The sequence below is a fragment of the Microcaecilia unicolor genome, chromosome 7 (assembly GCF_901765095.1).
Source record: "Microcaecilia unicolor chromosome 7, aMicUni1.1, whole genome shotgun sequence".
NCBI classification, from domain to species: Eukaryota; Metazoa; Chordata; class Amphibia; order Gymnophiona; family Siphonopidae; genus Microcaecilia; species Microcaecilia unicolor.
The window spans coordinates 243,614,820-243,637,162 of record NC_044037.1 but is presented as its reverse complement, the minus strand read 5'-3'; the positions used below and the strand labels follow the sequence as shown (position 1 = coordinate 243,637,162).

Here is a 22,343-nt window from a genome sequence, read left to right as displayed (position 1 = left end):
TAAGGGACTCCAAGGAGGGAAGGCGCCCGGCCTGGACAGATATTCTGCCAGGTTCTATAAGACATTTGTTGGGGAAGTGGGGCCTTTATTGTTGAGGGTTGGGAATGCGTGCTTTGATGGCCAGCCACTGCCGGTGAGTATGCACGAAGCAGGGATTTCCCTGCTCTTGAAATCAGGAAGGGATCCGGCGGTATGTGGCTCTTATCGCCCCATCTCATTGATAAACTTGGATGTTAAGATATTATCTAAGGTAGTTGCCGATAGGCTAGGAAAGATTCTGCCTACACTGATTCACACTGACCAATCAGGGTTTGTCATGGGGCGGCAGATGGCAGACAACATCCGACGCACCCTACATGTTATATGGGCAGCCCAACAGAGAGGGACTCCGATGGCTCTTTTGAGTACGGATGCAGATAAAGCGTTCGATAGGGTGGAGTGGCCCTATTTGTGGGAAGTGCTGGAACATCTGGGGTTTGGTCATGGGTTAATCGGGTGGTTACAACGGTTATATGAGAAGCCCGTGGCAAGAATTAAAGTAAATGGGGGGTACACATCAGCCTTCCAGATTGAACGGGGTACTAGATAGGGGTGTCCGCTGTCACCACTGCTATTCGCACTCTCGATTGAGCCCTTGGCACAGAGGGTGCGGGAATCAGTTGACATTCCAGGAATCATGATTGGTGGTACTGAACACAAATTGGCTTTATTTGCCGATGATGTGTTATTTTTTGTAAACAACCCGGGATTAAATCTCCCTATATTGTTGGCAGAGTTGAAAGAGTTCAGTAGGCTTTCTGGTTTTAAGATAAACTATGATAAATCTGAAATGATTGGGGTGTCTATTGCACAGCATAGGATGGAAGAGCTTTCACATAATTTTCCTTTTAGATTAGAGGGATAATATTAAATATTTAGGAGTTAAAATACCCATACAGATCTCTCAGCTATATCAGCTAAATTATATACCGTTGTTTCACCAAATACGTAACGATATGGATGGCTGGGAGGGAAAGTGGTTGTCCTGGTGGGGACGGATAGCATCGATTAGGATGAATGTTCTGCCCAGACTTTTGTTTCTGTTCCAGGCACTGCCTATAGCGGTCCCTAGTATGGAGTTGAGGAAGTTACAACAAGTTATCTTGAAGTTTATTTGGGGGGGCAAAGTTCCGAGGCTAAGCAGGAAGCTGCTTTGGCGGTCGACAGAATTGGGTGGGAGAGGGGTCCCGAATCTTGAGTGGTATTATTGGGCAGCACAACTGAAACTTATCTCCACGTGGGGTCATGAGAAATTGTCAGTGGCAGCACACATGGATCAGGTGATGGTGCAGCAATATAGTTTGCAGTCAGTTATATGGGCCTCATCGACATATCCCACTTTTAGCAGGCTTTCTACTAATCCGTTTGTCAGACATCTACTAACATTATGAGTATCCCTCAGGGCACGCTTTTGGAAAGCTAGAACTACATCTACTTACGCTTACATTCGGGGGGAACCCACATTCAGGGTGGGGTTGGGAAATCCGGTGGCAAAGAGGTGGGCTGAGAGGGGTTTACTGAGGTTTCGAGATCTATTAGAAGATGGGAAAATGAGATTGTTTACAGAGCTTAAGGAAGAATATGGGGTTTTGGATAAGGATAGATTCTTTTATCTACAGGTCCAACATTACATTTACACACAAGGATGGTTACGAAAGGACCCAGAGGACTATGAAGAGTTAGAGAATTTGTGGGGCTCTTTGGGGAAATGAGGGAGTTATATCTAAGTTGTATAAATTTATAAGGGGTAGGAGTTTTGAGAAATGCTTGTTTATGGCTCGATGGGAAAGTGATCTGCAGAAGGAGTTCACAGTCCATGAGTGGAAGGCCATCATCTTGGAAGTTAACAAAGCATCGAACTGCATGTTGTTGAAAGAAAATGCTTTCAAGGTCCTCTCGAGATGGTATTTAACCCCACATAGATTGCATGTGATGTTTCCAGGGGCCTCACAGTATTGTTGGAGATGTTTAACGGAAGAGGGAACCTTCTTACATATCTGGTAGTCATGTGGGATATTAAAATTGTATTGGCAAACTGTTACAGCAAAGATAACTACCCACATGGGTAAGACATTTTTGTGTGATCCTCAATGGTGTCTGTTGGGCTTAGGGAACAGACGAGGAGCTAAATAGCAGAGACATTTAAAGAGGATGTGTTTGACGGCTGCAAAGAGTGTCATAGCTCGGTTTTGGAAACAACAAGAGGCACCAACGGAGCAAGACTGGCTTTTAAAACTTTCCCTCATTGGGGAGATGGAGAAACTAACTGATAAAAGGGTGGGATATTATAATATGAATGACGACCTCTGGACTCAATTAAGGGCTATGACCCAAATGAGTTAGTAATAGGTGTAAAGATGGGAGGGGGGAGGGAGGGTAGGGAGGAAGAGGGGGGTTAAGGGAAGAGTGGGTGGGAGGGGAGAAATGAAAACTGAAGTTTGTATTTGTTTATTTGCAAATCTATTGTTGGTTAATAAAAAATGTTTAAAAAATGTAAAGGAGGAAAAGACCTCATAAAATGTGGCATATATCTTGATTGATATAACGAATCACTGTATCAGTGATCAATCATACTTACAGTTAAAAAAAAAAGTAATCATAGGTCAAAAAACCTCCATATTGTGAAAAAGTGTCCAAAATCAAAAATTTCAAAATTTACAATCCAAATTATCCTCATGCTCCAACTTGGAGTGCCGTTTTATAGAATATCACTCAGTGAGCGTTTTTTTCAGTGCCCAAATTTGGGTGCCATTTACTGAATTTAGTCCACAGTGTTTAAAATCTTACTCACGATACATAAAGCTTTAAAATTGGATGCAGCCCATTATCTTTCTACAGTTCTTAAAATTTATACTCCAAACCGCACACTAAGTTCAGAGGGTGCACAACTTTTGCACATACCAGCACTGAGAAAAATACATTTTGATGTATTTTCACTTTGTTCTCCACATACAGAAAGCCAATGATGTACAGGAAATCTGAATGATTGCCTCTGGGTGGGGCAATATTCATTTGAAATATGCTCCCATATACCAGTAACCAGGTACTACGGTATTATTTACTGAAAGCAGTGGTAAGCCCAACCCGGGCATACTGCTAGCTAAAAGGGGAGTATCGCCAGGCTGCCCACCCCAACGCATGCCATTTCCGGTGCTAAAAACATATCTTTATGTTTGTAGTAACGGTGTGTACCTGTCGGCACTGCCCAGTCACCGCCGAGGTAGTGCGGGAGCCCTTACTGCCACCTCAATGGGTGGTGCTAAGTGCTCCTACCTGAAATGGGCATGTGGCAAGTGCTTCACTTGCTGCACGTTCATTTCTTAAAAAAAAAAAACCTTCCCTTTACCCGCTGCGACAAAAGGGGGCCTCAGCACACGTTAAGAACACATGCCAATGACAGTGCAGGCCCCCTTTTGCTGCGCTTCATAAAAAAAACACCTTAATACTTTATTACTTGATGACTGATATTTGACACTAGTGATATCGAGTCTACTAGTCTTCTGTTCAGTAGTATTTATATTGGGAACTAGTGTTTGATTTTATAAAACAAGTACTTTAGCTGTCATATTGAAAGAAACAGCTAAATGCGAAACATGGATCTATGTCGGTGACAACTGTTCTCCACTGTGTATACTCCAACCTAAGCTAAAAGCTAAGTACTCTTTTGATTGATATACAATGCTATGAATATTAAAAATAAGGAAGAAATGTTTAGACTCTTCCAAAGAAATCTTTTTACAAAAAAATTTATAAAACAAAAAAGTGTTGTGAAATATGTTGAGAATAAAGTATGGACTTGAATAAGGATTAATGAGGATTACATAACCCCCCCTCCTTACTATATGCTTGGCTCATTAAGCCATTCAGCCAATGAGGAGGTGGGTACGTGTATCTGACAGATACTATCATAGCTTTATTGTTATGCTGATCACTATACTAAAAAGCTGAGACATATTTTGAGAAGCTGAGCAGTTATGACTGCTACAGTTTATCTAAAAGCATCTAAATTCCAGATTCTCCTCCATATTTTGATCAATGAAAACAAGCAACAGCAGATGTAAAAAAACAAAATCTAAGCTGTTCTTTTACTGCTTTCACACATGGTTTTGTAGCACTTCAATGTGGCATTCTGCCTACTAAATTGCGCTTCAGATTTGTTATATTTCAGACTGGCTGACAAGTCCCTTACCCTTATAGTTAAAGTACTCTGTCAGGATACAGAATTTATCTGAAAGCACTGCAGTCATGTGATACCTTTAGAATAGCTGACAGGCATGCTTTGGTTGCAAATTTTAAAATAATACAGTAGAATGCCATATATCTTTAGTTCCTTTACCTAAAAACTTCCATTATACCACCCCCACCCCTCAAAAAAAAATCGCCAACCATGGGCTTAGATCTGTGTTCTGTTATGCAAAAGTCTTCTACCATCTGAAACTTCTACTACGCAGAAAATGTGCTTATCCAGAACAAGACTGGTCGCAATCATTCTGGATAAGAAGTGCTCTATTGTACAATGATAAACAAAGCACTACATTGTTCTAGAATCTTACCATTACAGTGGTCATTGATTTTTATTAAGGAAAAAATGTAAATTCACGAACTCCTACTTTTGTTAGAACTTCTATGTGTGGACGGTAATTTATAAAATACAAGCACAAATCCTGCATAAATAACAGCTAGACTGAAGCTGTGGACATTTAGGGGGTCTTTTACTAAGGTGTGCTAGCATTTTTAGCTGACGCTAAAAATCAGCTGGCGCTAAACACTGAGACGCCCATTATATTCCTATGTGTGTCTCAGTGTTTAGCGCAAGCTACAGATGCTAGCACACCATAGTAAAAGACCTCCTTAGGCTTGCTTCAGAACAGGCATATTAGCCCGTAATTGGCAACTCTACCCATAATCTTTAACCTGCCTACTCTAAAGACACACAAATATGTGCCTAATTTAAATGAATCACATATACCTTTATACATGTGGTAATTTTATAAGAGGCCTTTTATGCATGTATACTGACACATATGCACAAAATATCCTTGTAAAATTATCTCCTAAAAGTAAAAAAAAAAATCGATATTGTGATTCAATATATATTCACTGTTAATGCTTATGGCTGGCGTACATTCAAAATAATCTTAATTTTGAACTCACTGCCATAAAACTAAGCTATTTACATATAGCAAGTGTTCTGTATGGACAGAAAGATACAAGTCCTCACAAGTGAGTGCACATTCAGAAGGACCCTAGTAGGGCTTCCTCAATCTATGAATGGCTTTAATATGGGACATGAAAAACTTGAATCCTGCTATCCAGGACCATCTGCTACAGGTAAGTAGCTTCACCCCCTTCCCCCTAGGAAATGCAGGATGACAAGCTTACAAACTAAACAAAACAGAGAACAATAAAAAAAAGGATAGGCAACAAGCCTTTTTCAGTTTTATGCTTAGCCTTTTTTTTTTATACCTGGCAACCTGAAAATCGTAAGAACGGGACCAAGGGGTGATGGCGTTGGATTCTAAGGGGTGTAGTTATCAATGTGAGCTATCATTAAGACATGTTACTTTACCACTAATTCATGCTATTTTAGCACGTCTCATTTTAAGCAATAAGACATATTTACTAATAACTGGGGTTAACAGTAAAATAACTCTTCTTAACAGTAGCCCACTGATGAAGGCTGTGGCCAGCAGCTTACTGTTCTTTGTGTATCTCCACTGCTAGCTACAAACACTCACTTAGACACCCAGAACAGTTACAATTATATACTTAGCTTTTCATTATTTGCAGGTGATAGGTCAGACTCAGCGATCAGCTGCAGCTATTCGCAATTAGAGAACACTCAGAAACAACATGGGAACTCCTCACTCTGCCAACTCTGGAGGAATTGCTAGAGCAGTGGCAGACTACAAACACAGGCTTGGAGATCCCAAAACCCCATTTGCACATAATCTGGTGCAGGTCTTGAAGCCAGTGTCTGTACACAAAACGTCCCAAAAGCAAAATGACCCCAATACAAAATGTGTCAGAAAAATAAGTACATATGCTGATCATTATGCTCTCTGAATTCAGGGAGCTCTAGTTGATGTAGCCAATCAGGAAGCACAAAAAGTACGTTCATAACAGGTACACAAGTTGGGTATTTCTTTTCCTAGGGGAAGAAAGATAAATATGTTTTTTTCTAACACTGTCTACTACTGATAAGAGAAATATGCCGAAAACATGGTGTCCTGCACCAGTCTGGGAAATCTCTATGCAGAGAAGAAAAAACCCAGTAAAAGTCACATTAAAAGTAGATTACCATTGAAGGAGATGGCGGCCCCCCCCCCCCCCCCCTCCATCCTATTGTCAAAGCATCCCATGATGTGGCTGACTCAATGAAACCACCATTGCAATGACAGGCATACAGAGCTGGAGAGCAGTATTATTTTCTGAGGGACTGAAGATGTTGGTGCCAATGCAACTTTAGATCCCACTGTAATTCTTGCATGTGCATTCTAGCAAATGAGATTATGTGGACAATGGCCGCCACATGTCCCAGTAGCTCTAGGAGTGTGAGAGCTAAGGTAGTATGCTTGTTTGAAATTCTGGCAGTGATGTGCTGTTTTTGCTACAGAAGTGTCCATACGGGCACTGATAAACTGCAGTCTTTGCATAAGGTTTAGTGTGGACTTTTCTGTATCGATGGTGGCGTTCATAGTGTACAACGCAGCAGAACATAAAGATATGGAAACGAGCCAGTCGAGGTAAAGAAAGATGTAATGGCCTTCTCTTCATAGGGCTGCAGCCACAACTGCTACAACCTTTGTAAATACCCATGGAGCCTAGAAAAGTCGAATCTTGACTATCCCTGAGGGTGGAAGGCTCCTATATTTTTCCAATCAGTGGCAAGCCATCACAATGGATTGCTTGGTTCCTCAAACTATTTGTCAGAGCTACACACTAAATTTAATCAGCAAACCATGACAGTACCCTTCGGTGTGGGACCCACTCCCTTCTGAACAGCCACTGAAGTAGTACCACCACAGTTTCATAATCAATGGTTTTATTCAAGATTCATTCTCATCTCCAGAAAAAGGTCTGCAACCCATCCTAGACCAACATGATCACAACTGTTTCATCAAGAAAAAGAAATTCAAGATGAACTCCCTTACTACCATTTTTCCACTGTCCTGGCACCATTAAGACTTTATAAACACAGCTCTATGCACCTAGTTGGTGGTATGGAGGAAGAGGTTTTCCCATATGTTCCATTGTAGCTCTTCTAAAAGCTCATGAATGGGCAGAGCTGCAAGTTCTTTAGTTGTTGAGAAAGACTGGAGTATGGATTTGAGAAACACCCAGGGAAAGGTCTTTATAGATCTTCTGGACAAATTTTATATATGAAAATTCCTTAGGAGGTTGTTCTAGTTGAGATTCTACAATTTGGTAGCTTTCACCCTTACCATCTAAAATAATATGTTCCAGTCAGCCAATTTTTAAGGGCGTGACATGTTTGCTCTTCCCTATAGGAATTTAAAACTCAAGCAAAAGAACTAAGACAGCGGTTTACTGCAAGAGGCTATCCAAAATCGGCCATTAGAAAACCATATTTACGAGCCCGGTATGCTCAATGCCCCGTTATTAAAAGAAGGTGTGCTAGAGGAATTGGACTGTTTAACATGTGTTCTTCCTTTTACTGAAGTAAGTCAGAAGGTAGTGCAGATTATAAAGACGTACTGGCACATACTTCAATTGTACCCTTGTTTTTATGAGTTTCCGAGGATATCTTATACGAGGGGTAAAACTTTGGGGGAACTTTTAGTATCTAAAAACTTTTTTGACCCTCAATCTAATGACAGTAGGGGGGGGACAGCTGATATGCGGGCACTGTCAGTGGTGTAGATCAGCGATTACAGGTTATACTTGGTCAGTCCCAGGGAGAGGGAGGATTTTGAAGACTAGAGATGTGACTACCTGTGACACTAGCAATGTAGTTTATATTATAATATGTCCCTGTCAATTAATGTATGTAGGGAGGACTGCACGACCCATTAAGATGCGCCTTACTGAGCATAAATCTCATATCACTACTCAAAATATCCAGGCACCCTTGGTGGAACATTGGCTGCAGCAACAGCATACTGTTGAGGATATTAAATACAGAATAGTAGAACACGTTGGGCCAGGAAAAGAGGGTGGTTCAGTTGGGAAGTTATTGAATTATAGAGAACAATGGTATATTTACACTCTACAGATGGTTGCCCCTGACGGCTTAAATGCTGAGTTGGAATGGGCGTCGCTGATTTGAGGAAGTAGAGGTTTAGGTAAGATCTTCTGTCCTATAGGAGTCAAGGGGAGGGATTATCATGTCACTAGGAGTGCGGGCATTTAAACAAGCTGAAGGAACACCGCCGCCATCTTTGCAAGGGGGTTGGTCTCGAGTAGTAATAGCAGAGCTTGCACTAATGGAAGCTTGGGGTAAGAAACTGATTGAATAGAATTTTAAATCTATCATTACTTGGGAACTGGTTAATGCTGGGCTCTCGGGTGACGGTATGAGATAAAATCATTGTTTTCTTTTTATAGGGGAATGTCCTTGAGACAGCTCGTTTCTCAGCGAAACACGCATGTTGGATAACAGAACCCCTGGGTTTGATATAAAAAGATAAATAAAATAATTGATAAAGTATAAATAATTTAATAGTAGTTATCGGGTGAACCGATGAAGAAGTGGGTGCTGGGTACATTACTATATTCAAAACTTTAGCAATGAGCACTGCTGAGGTCACCAATCCAGTGCGAAAATATCATATTGAAAAAGATAAATGATTTTGTTGTTTGAATTCTGTCTATTGAAGAATTGCTGGATACCTATGAGCATAACGTGTTATGTTCTTATGGAGGCAGTCAAAATCTTGCCCCAGGTTTTGACTGCAGCACTGACTAGGACTTCTGGGCTCTCTGCTGTCTGGAAGAGTAAGATCACTCTCTGGATTTGGAAGAGTAGAAGAGAGAATATACCTATGCCTTTGAAAGTACGAGCTCCTTTATCCTCCACTCTGGTACTTCCTAGTAGGCCAGGTTGGAAGCAGGCCTGGAGAGAGAATGTCTCTGAAGAAATTCTCTCCATGGTATGGCACGGCATATCAACAAACCTTTCCTGCATGTCATATCTGAGGTTTGAAACCCAGAGCGAAGCAAGCTCTCAATGTCATATTGAAAATGTTCTGCATACTCTTCTTTTCCCACTAGAAAACAGACTGTTTGGCCTTCTCTTGAGGGAAAGTGTCTACAAACTTCCGAATAAGCTGCACAATATTCTGCAAGTACATGCTTATGAAGAGCTGATTAGAAGCTACACAGGAAGTACGCTTAGCATTCTTTATTTATTTATTTATTTGTTGCATTCTGAAAGAACTTCCACCTATAAGACTCCAATATCTGAGCTTTGATCCAGAGGGGTGGGGAAATTGTTGATCATTTGAGAGCAGATTAGACTATCAAAGAATGGTGAAAAAACTGCTGCTTCTTGAATCCAGGAGCCTTTTGGATTCTATACATAGAGTTGACCTTCTTGTTAGAAATGTACAGAGAGGGAGTCTCCCACATTCTCATCTGTACATCCTCTAGAATTCTGAGAACAGGCACTGTCACAGCTTCCCAGGGGTAGATGTGTGTGTGTGGTGGTGGTGGTGGTGGGGGAGTCGAGGGCTTGGAGGATGTCCAGTGCTTCTGCCCTAGGTTCCTCCTCTGTCTCTAATTTAAATGGAACACAATCAAATATTTCCCTTATAAAACCAATAAATGATTACTCCTCTGGTGAGTATTTTCTTCTCACGTGTGGGGGAACTAGATCTCATGTTAGGCCAGTGGAACCCTCTTCAGAGAAAACATCTGGCTTATAATCATTAGAGCTCCAGGAGACCTCAGTTTCAGACTCAGGAAAATATTCCAGAGAAGTCTCCATCTCTGTCTGTCTCAACCTTCAGACACTGGAGTCAGGCCTTGGGCATGAGTGTTGAGACACTGAGGATCTCTGATGTTTTGGTGAAGCTTCCTCCTTTGCTGCACTGGAGATCAACAATGGCGAGGCAGAGGATGACTCTGAGGTCCTTCCAGGTCTCAGTGTTGATGCCTCCCCTTCAGGCAGTGCACAAGTCTCAAGGGCCAGCTGGACATCCCTCTGCATCGACATTGGCAGTGTTGAACAACAACAAAGAAGAGCTCCATTTACTTATTAAATCTTCTCATAAGCAGCTTCTCAAAGGCTGCTATTGACAAACGCATAAGGAAAGCAGTAGAACTGTCCATGCCTTTCTGAGTCATCTGGGGAGTATCAAAACCTGTGTTTCAGGCCCTTGGAGGCTGTTATACCCTGTCTGATATCGGGGAGGATGAATAGTGGGTGACTTTGGTGCCTTGGTGCTTTTAGCACCATGCTTTAATCCGTTGCGATGTCAGTGCATTCCGGACTCCACCTGGTGCTTGGCACTACAACCGCAGAAACAGATGGGGTTCGCAGTTTCCACAAAAAATTCAACAGCAACAAAGGAAGTGGAAAACACAACTTCAAGAGATCAATCCGAGACAAAAGGGTGAGATGCTAATAAAGGTTGCTTTCTGGAGCATCTCACCCTTTTGTCTCGGATTGATCTCTTGAAGTTGTGTTTTCCACTTCCTTTATTGCGCTTGGCACTACAAGCCCTTGGCCTTCCTTTTCTTCAGACAGGAGTCAGGTGATTGATCCCAATGGCCTCTGTTGATGCTAGATGTCAAGGGTGAATGGTGCACCCCAATGCATCCTCAGCATTTGATGCCATTCCGGGGATCCATAGAGACTGATGTTTCTGATATTGAAGCTGATGGACCAGACTTCTCAGCACCAAAAATACGTTCATGCTGCTTCCCTCAACCACAAAGACCTCTCTTGGACAGCAATGAGCACAGTTTACATCAAGAGGGATCATGCTTGGGAACCAGGCATAACAAGCATCAGTTAAGGGTATCCAGGATGGATATGGTCTTGTTGCAATGGGACCTCCAATGGCATAAGTCCAATTGGCTCCATGGAAAAACAAAGACTGAGATGGTCCTGCACAACAGTGGCAGGCAAAAAAAAAGGCACACATGCGGGGTAGACTAAAAGCTTCCAGGGTGTTCTGAGCTAGAGAAGCTTTCCATGCAAACTCAATTGGTGACTTCACACTTGATGTGAGGACTTCCTGCTCATCCTTCGAGAAATGGTTGTAATAAGTGTGCATGGATATACACATATAAAAAGTACACATATCTGAAGACTGCACCTACTGTTATGTTATCTTCAAATAGGTTAACCATGAAATACTACTACACATACTAGAATACTTTGGAGTAGGAGGTACAGTTCTCAAATGGTTCAAAGGATTCCTGACTACAAGATCATACCAAGTAACAACGAACGTGGACATATCAACCCCATGGATACCTGAATGGAGTTCCTCAAGGTTCCCCCCTATCACCAACTCTCTTCAACCTAATGATGATACCTTTAGCTAAACTACTGGCCAACCAGAACCTTAATCCCTACATATACGCAGACGATGTCACAATTTACATCCCGTTCAAACACGATCTAAATGAAATCACCAACGAGATCAACCAAAGCCAACAAACCATGCACTCCTGAGCGGATACATTCCAGTTAAAACTCAACGCAGAAAAAACACAATGTCTTGTACTCACCTCACAACACAACAAGAACAACTACTCCACCATAACCACACCATACTGCTCTCTTCCCATTGCACAAAACCTAAAAATTCTCAAACTTACCATTGACCGAAACCTCACACTCGATGCCCACGTGAAGAACACAACGAAAAAGATGTTCCACTCCATGTGGAAACTCAAAAGAGTAAAACCTTTCTTCCCGAGATACATATTCCGTACCTTAGTACAGTCAATGGTATTAAGTCATCTGGACTACTGCAACGCACTGTACGCTGGCTGCAAAGAAGAAAATATTTAAAAACTCCAAACAGCTCAGAATACCGCCGCCAGACTCATATTTGGAAAAACCAAATACGAAAGTGCAAAACCCTTAAGAGAGAAACTTCATTGGCTCCCACTCAAGGAACGCATTGCGTTCAAAATCGATTGTACACAAAATCATTCACGCAGACGCCCCAATCTACATGCTAAACCTTGTGGACCTACCTCCCAGGAACGCCATAAGATCATCCCGCAAATTTCTCAACCTGCAGTTCCCCAGCTGTAAAGGACTAAAATACAAGCTGATACACGCCACCACCTTCTCTTACATGAGTACGCAGCTGTGGAATGCATTGCCTACAGCCCTGAAAGCAATTGACGAAATAACCAGCTTCCGAAAATCTTTGAAGACTCATCTCTTCAACAAGGCCTACTAAGAGAACCCTCAGCCTCACAACATTACCTCACCAATATTCCCAATTATTAAAGTCCACCTTCCATACCATCCAAATAACACCTTCCTTCTTTCTTCCTTTACTTAATCTCTGTACAATACTAAGTGTTTTTGTTATCATGAAATGACTATACCATAACAAACTATGTAAGCCACATTGAGCCTGCAAATAGGTGGGAAAATGTGGTATACAAATGCAATAAATAAAATAAATATTTCACTGGACCCAGTTTTGGTCAGAGCTGGTTCAGAAATGTGATTCACATGCAATTTTGACACCCAAAGCAGGCACTGGATGCTGCAACATCAATGTCTAGTCGTGAACAGCAGCATTTTTTGTTTCCTTCTCACAAGCTAGATAGATGTTTGGCAAAAAAAAAAAAAAAATCATAGAGGTTGAAAAATGTTTGGTAAAAAAATTGTGTTTAGTTGGGGGATCATACTCATTGCTTATTTCATAACATAAAAATTATTTTTGAGATGAGAAATAAAAGGTACATGTTGATGTCTCATTTCTAAAACATTTTACAGATTAAGGAATTAATTCTATAAAGTGGGTGCCAACATACACAGAAATATGTGCATAAATCACCAGAGTACTGTAAAGTGCTAATATTCTAGCTATGCTCTACGCTACAACAAGGTACCTAAATGTGATGGCATATAGTTTGAAAGTGGGCACACATATGGATAGAGTCTGAGTGGAGCATGGGCAGGGCACACAGTTATGTGCATAAATTATAGAATACTGTAATTTATGCACATTTTTCAGCAAGTTAGGTACGAGCATTTACACCAGCTCTATGGCTAGTATAAGTGGTGTGTGTCTAAACTATACATGCACATTTTATCTATTACTCTAGTATTCTATAAAGGAAAGTAGGCACCTATTTTTCTTCAAAGAACATGTGTCACAAAGGTGCCCTCTAGGTGCCTAAATATAGGTGCACTATTATAGAAGTGATCTGTAATGTGCGACTTTATAACATAGGCATCTTTTTGGACACCTCACACAGGGGACCCTGTTATTAAATTACTCCTCATTAAGTAATATATGAACACAGCATATATATATATATATATATATATATTTATTAATGATGAAAAGTCACACCAGAACAAAGAAGGTTTTTCCATGGATAATAAACCAATTACTCTAGTAAGTTAACAGGAAGACATACCTGAATATATTCAGATAAAACACTCATTATTGCAAAGTTCCCTGTTACTAGGAGTTTACAGATGCCATTTTTGAGAAATAAATGAATCTGAACTACTACATACAGATAAGATAGAAATTTTAAGACTACATATATTTCTTTAAAAATCTTCCCCAAGGAGGAAAAAAGGGCAGACATCTGCATCTGCTTTTTCTTGGGGAAAATTTTCAATTGAAAATAACTGCATTGATTTGAAAATGCAATCTACATAGTTTCCTCCCCATCCTAAGTATGCTCATGAGGAACGCTTCACTTCTATGTAGGTAAGAACATATACCTTGTGGAACAAAGCATATAGTTTTAGCCACATAGAGGGAAGACAATTTTCAGGCAGCCTTATTATCTGCACAAATTGGTATTTACACTGCTAAATGGCTTTCAAAAAATGTCTGCTCCATAACTACTAGTAACAGGTAGTTATCTTACACCCATAAAAAATTACTTTGACTAGACTGACGCTACTATTTCTACGACCAAGAACTTGACTTGTTTAAAAAAGTGGATACCTGCGGTCCATCTCTGGCTTCATAGAAGTCACCCACTCTTATTTTTGCACTGAAGCTGAAATTGTCCCTTGTGATATCCATTATTCCATTTCTGGTGAGGTACTGAAAAAATCACATATTTTTCCACTTCAGCTTTTAATAATTACAACCCAACTTTGTTGTATATCTATCCTCAAGAGTCAGCTATTTGTCCATGCTTTACTGAAGGGATATTTACATTTTAGGAGCTCAGTGCAAGGTACATTAGCCTCACTTGAAAAGGCATTTTATACCAAACATCATCATTCAGAGGAATATACTTTTTATTATGGCAGAATCCATAGCATCAAAATATAATCAGATTTAGGAAATTCTGTACCTTTATTACTTCAGGGTACTGCCTCAGCTTCTTTCCACATGGAGCATAATAGGCTACTTCTCCTTGAAGGCGTCCACCAATGTTCCTTATTCTTGTTTCTCTTTGCCAGCTACATATAATATTGTAATCTGTTATGAAATGTTTATGTTATGCACCTTATTCAACACATTCTATGGTAATAATACCTTTAAAACTGTATTTAAAAAACATGCACTTTAAAGTCACACTTGCAATGACAGAACTAGTTTCCACAGATGTGAAAGAAAATTTTGGATAGAATGTCTAGGTTAGAGAAAAAGACATTTAGGTCAGTACATACAAAATAATTCTAGTATTTTAGAAAAAGGTTCAGTGAACATGAAGCCATTTCTAAAATATATGTACTCCTTTGGTAGCAGTGTATTTGATGTCACACCTAACAGGAACACTCATTTATAAAAACACATTAAAAAAAAAGAGCAGCACCTCCATTGCCTCAGGTACAAAATTAGATTGTGAGCCCTCCTGGGACAGAGAAATATCCAGTGTACCTGAAAGTAACTCACCTTGAGCTACTACTGAAAAAGGTGTGAGCAAAATCTAAATAAATAAATAACAGGTCTGCACATATAAGTGGTGATTTTGCTACTTATGGGCCTTAGTTTGTAACAGAATGCCTAGGTAAGAAGTCCAAAAAGGTGCCTATTTTATAAAGGCAACACAGATGCCAAACTGTCTTTAAAAAATAGGCTTGCAGATCAAACCCTAGCATGTACAGCACATCTCTGTCCATGTTCCATCCAAAATAAGCCCCTGGGGAATACCTACATGCATTGCATATATAAGTACATGTTATGTGTATTATAGGTGCATATAGAACTGTACAATTATATAAAAGCCCTTTCCTGGGGCAGGAGATGCATCCCACCACGCATACGTGGAGAGCCTTCCTGCCCTAAGCACATCCGCTGCTCTTCAGTTTAATACAATAGCATAAAAATAAAGCAAAGTATGAAGAAACAACTCCAAAGGAAGGTGGGTGGGATTGTAAGAATGTGAAGCCTGCTGTCCTCGGAGAATACCTACTACAGGTAAGTATCTTCGTTTTCTCTGAAGACAAGCAAGCTTACCATTTTCACAAGTGGGGAATCCATAGCATCCAGGCTCAGCCAAAACAATAAACAATGGTCAATTGGGCCTTGCAACGGCAAGGACGTAAGGCAGATTAACCTGAAATTATGTATATCTAGATGAGGGTGTAGCCTGGAACAGAACAAAACAGGCCTAGGAGGGTGGAGTTGGATTCTAGACTCCAAACAGATTCTGCAACACTGACTACCCAAACTGACTGTTGCATCTGGTATTCTGCTCAAGGCAGTAATAACTATTTGGACAAGTTCTCTCTATTGCATGAATCTCAATCTGGATTCCGCCCATCCCACAGTACCGAAACTGTGCTGGTCACTCTCCTGGCCAAATTCAAGAGTGAAATAGCCTTTGGTAAAAGCATACTACTACTCCAATTCGACATGTCGAGTGCATTCGATATGGTTAACCATAGTATACTTCTTCGACTTCTAGAACACCTTGGAATTGGTGGAAATGTACTTGACTGGTTCAAAGGATTTCTGACTACCAGGTCATACCAAGTAAAATCTAACACAAATATATCAACAACATGGAAATCAGACTGCGGAGTTCCTCAAGGTTCACCTTTACCACCAATACAGCGAATGCTACATACCTGTAGAAGGTATTCTCCGAGGACAGCAGGCTGATTGTTCTCACTGATGGGTGACATCCAAGGCAGCCCCCTCCAATCGGAAACTTTACTAGCAAAGGCCTTTGCTAGTCCTCGCGCGCCCATGCGCACCGCGCATGCACGGCCGTCTTCCCGCCCGAACCGGCTCGTGTTCGTCAGTCCCATATGTAGCAAGACAAAGACATGGGAAGACACAACTCCAAAGGGGAGGCAGGCGGGTTTGTGAGAACAATCAGCCTGCTGTACTCGGAAAATACCTTACACAGGTATGTAGCATTCGCTTTCTCCGAGGACAAGCAGGCTGCTTGTTCTCACTGATGGGGTATCCCTAGCCCCCAGGCTCACTCAAAACAACAAACATGGTCAATTGGGCCTCGCAACGGCGAGGACAAAACTGAGATTGACCTAACAACTTATCCAACTAACTGAGAGTGTAGCCTGGAACAAAATAAAAAATGGGCCTAGGGGGGTGGAGTTGGATTCTAAACCCCGAACAGATTCTGAAGCACTGACTGCCCAAACCGACTGTCGCGTCGGGTATCCTGCTGCAGGCAGTAATGAGATGTGAATGTGTGGACAGATGACCACGTCGCAGCTTTGCAGATCTCTTCAATAGTGGCTGACTTCAAGTGGGCCACTGACGCTGCCATGGCTCTAACATTGTGAGCCGTGACATGACCCTCAAGAGCCAGCCCAGCCTGGGCGTAAGTGAAGGAAATGCAATCTGCTAGCCAATTGGAAATGGTGCGTTTCCCCACAGCCACTCCCCTCCTGTTGGATCAAAAGAAACAAACGTTTTGGGCGGACTGTCTGTTGGGCTGTGTCCGCTCCAGATAGAAGGCCAATGTTCTTTTGCAGTCCAATGTGTGCAGCTGACGTTCAGCAGGGCAGGAATGAGGACGGGGAAAAAATGTTGGCAAGACAATTGACTGGTTCAGATGGAACTCCGACACTACCTTTGGCAAGAACTTAGGGTGAGTGCGGAGGACTACTCTATTATGATGAAATTTGGTATAAGGAGCATGAGCTACTAGGGCTGAAGCTCACTGACTCTACGAGCTGAAGTAACTGCCACCAAGAAAATGACCTTCCAGGTCAAGTACTTCAGATGGCAGGAGTTCAGTGGCTCAAAAGGAGGTTTCAACAGCTGGGTGAGAATGACATTGAGATCCCATGACACTGTAGGAGGTTTGACGGGGGGCTTTGACAAAAGCAAACCTCTCATGAAGCGAACAACTAAAGGCTGTCCTGAGATCGGCTTACCTTCCACACGGTAATGATATTCACTGATTGCGCTAAGGTGAACCCTTACAGAGTTGGTCTTGAGACCAGACTCAGACAAGTGCAGAAGGTATTCAAACAGGGTCTGTGTAGGACAGGAGCGAGGATCTAAGGCCTTGCTGTCACACCAGACGGGCAAACCTACTCCATAAGAAGAAGTAACTCCTCTTAGTGGAATCTTTTCTGGAAGCAAGCAAGACGCGGGAGACACCCTCCGACAGACCCAAAGAGGCAAAGTCTACGCTCTCAACATCCAGGCCATGAGAGCCAGAGACTGGAGGCTGGGATGCAGAAGCGCCCCTTCGTTCTGTGTGATGAGGGTCGGAAAACACTCCAATCTCACGGTTCTTCTGAGGACAACTCCTGAAGGAGAGGTAACCAGATCTGACGCGGCCAAAAAGGAGCAATCAGAATCATGGTGCCTCGGTCTTCCTGGAGTTTCAACAAAGTCTTCCCCACCAGAGGTATGGGAGGATAAGCATACAGCAGGCCTTCCCCCCAATCCAGGAGGAAGGCATCCAATGCCAGTCTGCCGTGGGCCTGAAGTCTGGAACAGAACTGAGGGACCTTGTGGTTGGCTTGAGATGCGAAGAGATCTACCAAGGGGGTGCTCCACACTTGGAAGATCTGGCGCACTACTCTGGAGTTGAGCGATCACTCGTGAGGTTGCATAATCCTGCTCAACCTGTCGGCCAGACTGTGGTTTACGCCTGCCAGGTATGTGGCTTGGAGCAACATGCCGTAACGGCGAGCCCACAGCCACATGCTGACGGCTTCCTGACACAGGGGGCAAGATCCGGTGCCCCCCTGCTTGTTGATGTAATACATGGCAACCTGGTTGTCTGTCTGAATTTGGATAATTTGGTGGGACAGCCAATCTCTGAAAGCCTTCAGAGCGTTCCAGACTGCTCGTAACTCCAGAAGATTGATCTGCAGATCGCGTTCCTGGAGGGACCAGCCTCCCTGGGTGTGAAGCCCATCGACATGAGCTCCCCACCCCAGGAGAGACGCATCTGTAGTCAGCACTTTTTGTGGCTGAGGAATTTGGAAAGGACATCCCAGAGTCAAATTGGACCAAATCGTCCACCAATACAGGGATTTGAGAAAACTCGTGGACAGGTGGATCACGTCTTCTAGATCCCCAACAGCCTGAAACCACTGGGAAGCTAGGGTCCATTGAGCAGATCGCATGTGAAGGCGGGCCATGGGAGTCACATGAACTGTGGAGGTCATGTGGCCCAACAATCTCAACATCTGCCGAGCTGTGATCTGCTGGGACGCTCGCACCCGAGAGACGAGGGACAAGTTGTTGGCTCTCTTCTCTGGGAGATAGGCACGAGCTGTCCGAGAATCCAGCAGAGCTCCTATGAATTCGAGTCTCTGTACTGGGAGAAGATGGGACTTTGGATAATTTATCACAAACCCCAGTAGCTCCAGGAATCGAATAGTCATCTGCATGGTCTGTAGAGCTCCTGCCTTGGATGTGTTCTTCACCAGCCAATCGTCGAGATAAGGGAACACATGCACTCCCAGCCTGCGAAGTGCTGCTGCTACTACAGCCAGGCACTTCGTGAACACTCTGGGCGCAGAGGCGAGCCCAAAGGGTAGCACACAGTACTGGAAGTGACGTGTGCCCAGCTGAAATCGCAGATACTGCCTGTGAGCTGGCAATATCGGGATGTGCGTATAGGTGTCCTTCAAGTCCAGAGAGCATAGCCAATCGTTTTCCTGAATCATGGGAAGAAGGGTGCCCAGGGAAAGCATCCTGAACTTTTCTTTGACCAGATATGTGTTCAGGGCCCTTAGATCTAGGATGGGACTCATCCCCCCTGTTTTCTTTTCCACAAGGAAGTACCTGGAATAGAATCCCAGCCCTTCTTGCCCGGATGGCACGGGCTCAACTGCATTGGCGCTGAGAAGCTCGGAGAGTTCCTCTGCAAGTACCTGCTTGTGCTGGAAGCTGTAGGACTGAGCTCCCGGTGGGCAATTTGGAGGCTTCGAGGCCAAATTGAGGTGGTACCCTTGCCGGACTATTTGAAGAACCCAACGGTCGGAGGTTACAAGAGGCCACCTTTGGTGAAAAACTTTCAACCTCTCCCCGACCGGCAGATCGCCTGGCACGGACACGTTGATCTCGGCTATGCTCTGCTGGAGCCAGTCAAAAGCTCGTCCCCTGCTTTTGCTGGGGAGCCGAGGGGCCTTGCTGAGGCGCACGCTGCTGACGAGAGCGAGCGCGCTGGGGCTTAGCCTGGACCGCAGGCTGTCGAGAGGGAGGATTGTACCTACGCTTACCAGAAGAGTAGGGAACAGTCCTCCTTCCCCCATAAAAACGTCTACCTGAGGAGGTAGATGCTGAAGGCTGCCGAATTTGTCGAAAGCGTTATCCTGCTGGTGGAGCTGTTCTACCATCTGTTCGACTTTTTCTCCAAAAATGTTGTCCGCACGGCAAGGGGAGTCCGCAATCCGCTGCTGGATTCTATTCTCCAGGTCGGAGGCACGCAGCCATGAGAGTCTGCGCATCACCACACCTTGAGCAGCGGCCCTGGACGCAACATCAAAGGTATCATATACCCCTCTGGCCAGGAATTTTCTGCACGCCTTCAGCTGCCTGACCACCTCCTGAAACGACTTGGCTTGCTCAGGAGGGAGCTTGTCCACCAAGCCCGCCAACTGCCGCACATTGTTCCGCATATGGATGCTCGTGTAGAGCTGGTAGGACTGAATCTTGGCCAGGAGCATAGAGGAATGATAGGCCTTCCTCCCAAAGGAGTCTAAGGTTCTGGAGTCTTTGCCCGGGGGCGCCGAAGCATGCTCTCTAGAACTCTTAGCCTTCTTTAGGGCCAGATCCACCACACCAGAGTCGTGAGGCAACTGAGTGCGCATCAGCTCTGGGTCCCCATGGATCCGATACTGGGATTCGATCTTCTTGGGAATGTGGGGATTAGTTAGTGGCTTGGTCCAGTTCGCCAGCAATGTCTTTTTTAGGACATGATGCATGGGTACTGTGGATGCTTCCTTAGGTGGAGAAGGATAGTCCAAGAGCTCAAACATTTCAGCCCTGGGCTCATCCTCCACAACCACCGGGAAGGGGATGGCCGTAGACATCTCCCGGACAAAGGCCGCGAAAGACAGACTCTCGGGAGGAGAAAGCTGCCTTTCAGGGGAGGGAGTGGGATCAGAAGGAAGGCTATCAGACTCCTCGTCAGAGAAATATCTGATGTCCTCCTCCTCCTCCCACGAGGCCTCACCATTGGTATGAGACACAAGTTCACGAACCTGTGTCTGAAGCCGTGCCCGACTCGACTCCGTGGAAACACGGCCACGGTAGGAGCGTCGAGAGGTGGACTCCCTCGCCAGCACCGGCGAAGCTCCCTCCGCCGACGTCGTCAGGGAGTCTGCCTGGGAGGTGGCCGCAGCCGATACCGGAGACCTCACCTCGGGCAAGGAGCCAGCCAGCGCCTCACTCGACGGTACTGGTGGCGCAAGCACCCCCGGTACCGAAGGGGAAGGGCGCAACAGCTCTCCCAGAATCTCTGAAAGAACGGCCCGGAGACTCTCGTGCAGAGCAGCTGTGGAGAAAGACTGGGAAGCCGATGCAGGCGTCAATGTCAGAGTCTGTTCCGGGCGTGGAGGCTGTTCCGGGCTGTCCAAGGGGGGAGCGCATCGACACCGCCTGAACAGAGGGTGAGCGGTCCTCCCGGTGCCGATGCCTACTGGGTGCCGACTGCCTCGGCGACCCAGAGCTCTCGGTACCGAGACGGGAAGGAGACCGGTGACGATGCTTCTTTGACTTCTTCAAGCGAAGCATGTCACCGGAGCTTCCCGGTACCGACGAGGAGGACGCAGAATCCAGCCGTCGCTTCCTCGGGGCCGAGGCCGAAGAAGGTCGATCTCGGGGGGGGGGGGGGGGGGGGCTGTACCGCAGGAGCCCTCAGGGCAGGGGGAGACCCTCCCGAAGGCTCACCGCCACCAGCAGGGGAATGGACAGCCCTCACCTGCACTCCAGACGAAGCACCACCGTCGACGCAGCCTTTCGATACCTCGGTACCGACGATGCCGAAGGTAGGGGCCTCGATGCAGTCGATGCCGAAGGTAGAGGCCTCGATGCAGTCGATGCCGAAGACTTCGATGCTGTCGACGTCGATGCACTCGATGCCCGTGCTGTTGTCGTCGAAGAGCCCGAGAACAACACGTTCCACTGGGCCACTCTCGCTACCTGAGTCCTCTTTTTTAAGAGAGCACAAAGACTGCAGGCCTGCGGGCGGTGCCCATTCCCCAGACACTGAAGACACGAAGCGTGCCTATCAGTGAGCGAGATTACCCGGGCGCACTGGGTGCACTTCTTGAAGCCGCTGAAAGACTTCGATGACATGGGCGGAAAAATCACGCCGGCGAAATCAAAATTCGCGATGATGACGAAGGGCACCAAAAAGAAGGGAGAAAAAACCCGAATCGAGGCCAAATAGGCCGGTCCCGAAAGCGAAAGGAAACTTACGTGGGAAAAAGCTGGAAACACGGGAAAAGGGTAAAGACCGATCGGTCTCTTTTTTTTTTTTTTTGCGAAAATCGCGAAGACGCGCGAGGGTCAACTTGAGGGGCACGAAACGGCGGTAAAACACGACCGTCCCGAGCGCGGACAAAAGAAGACTGACGAACACGAGCCGGTTCGGGCGGGAAGACGGCCGCGCATGCGCGGTGCGCATTGGCGCGCGAGGACTAGCAAAGGCCTTTGCTAGTAAAGTTTCCGATTGGAGGGGGCTACCGTGGACGTCACCCATCAGTGAGAACAAGC

The 22,343-nt window shown here is 44.5% G+C and overlaps 1 protein-coding gene across 1 annotated transcript in view; it reads right to left on the bottom strand.

Moving 5' to 3' along the window:
• Window positions 1-22,343, bottom strand: part of BAZ2B (bromodomain adjacent to zinc finger domain 2B) — a 914,692-nt gene that overhangs the window by 435,879 nt on the left and 456,470 nt on the right. The window contains exons 13-14 of the mRNA XM_030210692.1: window positions 14,530-14,638; window positions 14,172-14,273 (exon numbers count right to left, since the gene is read on the bottom strand). Of these exons, the coding sequence (XP_030066552.1) occupies window positions 14,172-14,273; window positions 14,530-14,638 (211 nt within the window). The remainder of the gene's footprint in view (window positions 1-14,171; window positions 14,274-14,529; window positions 14,639-22,343) is intronic.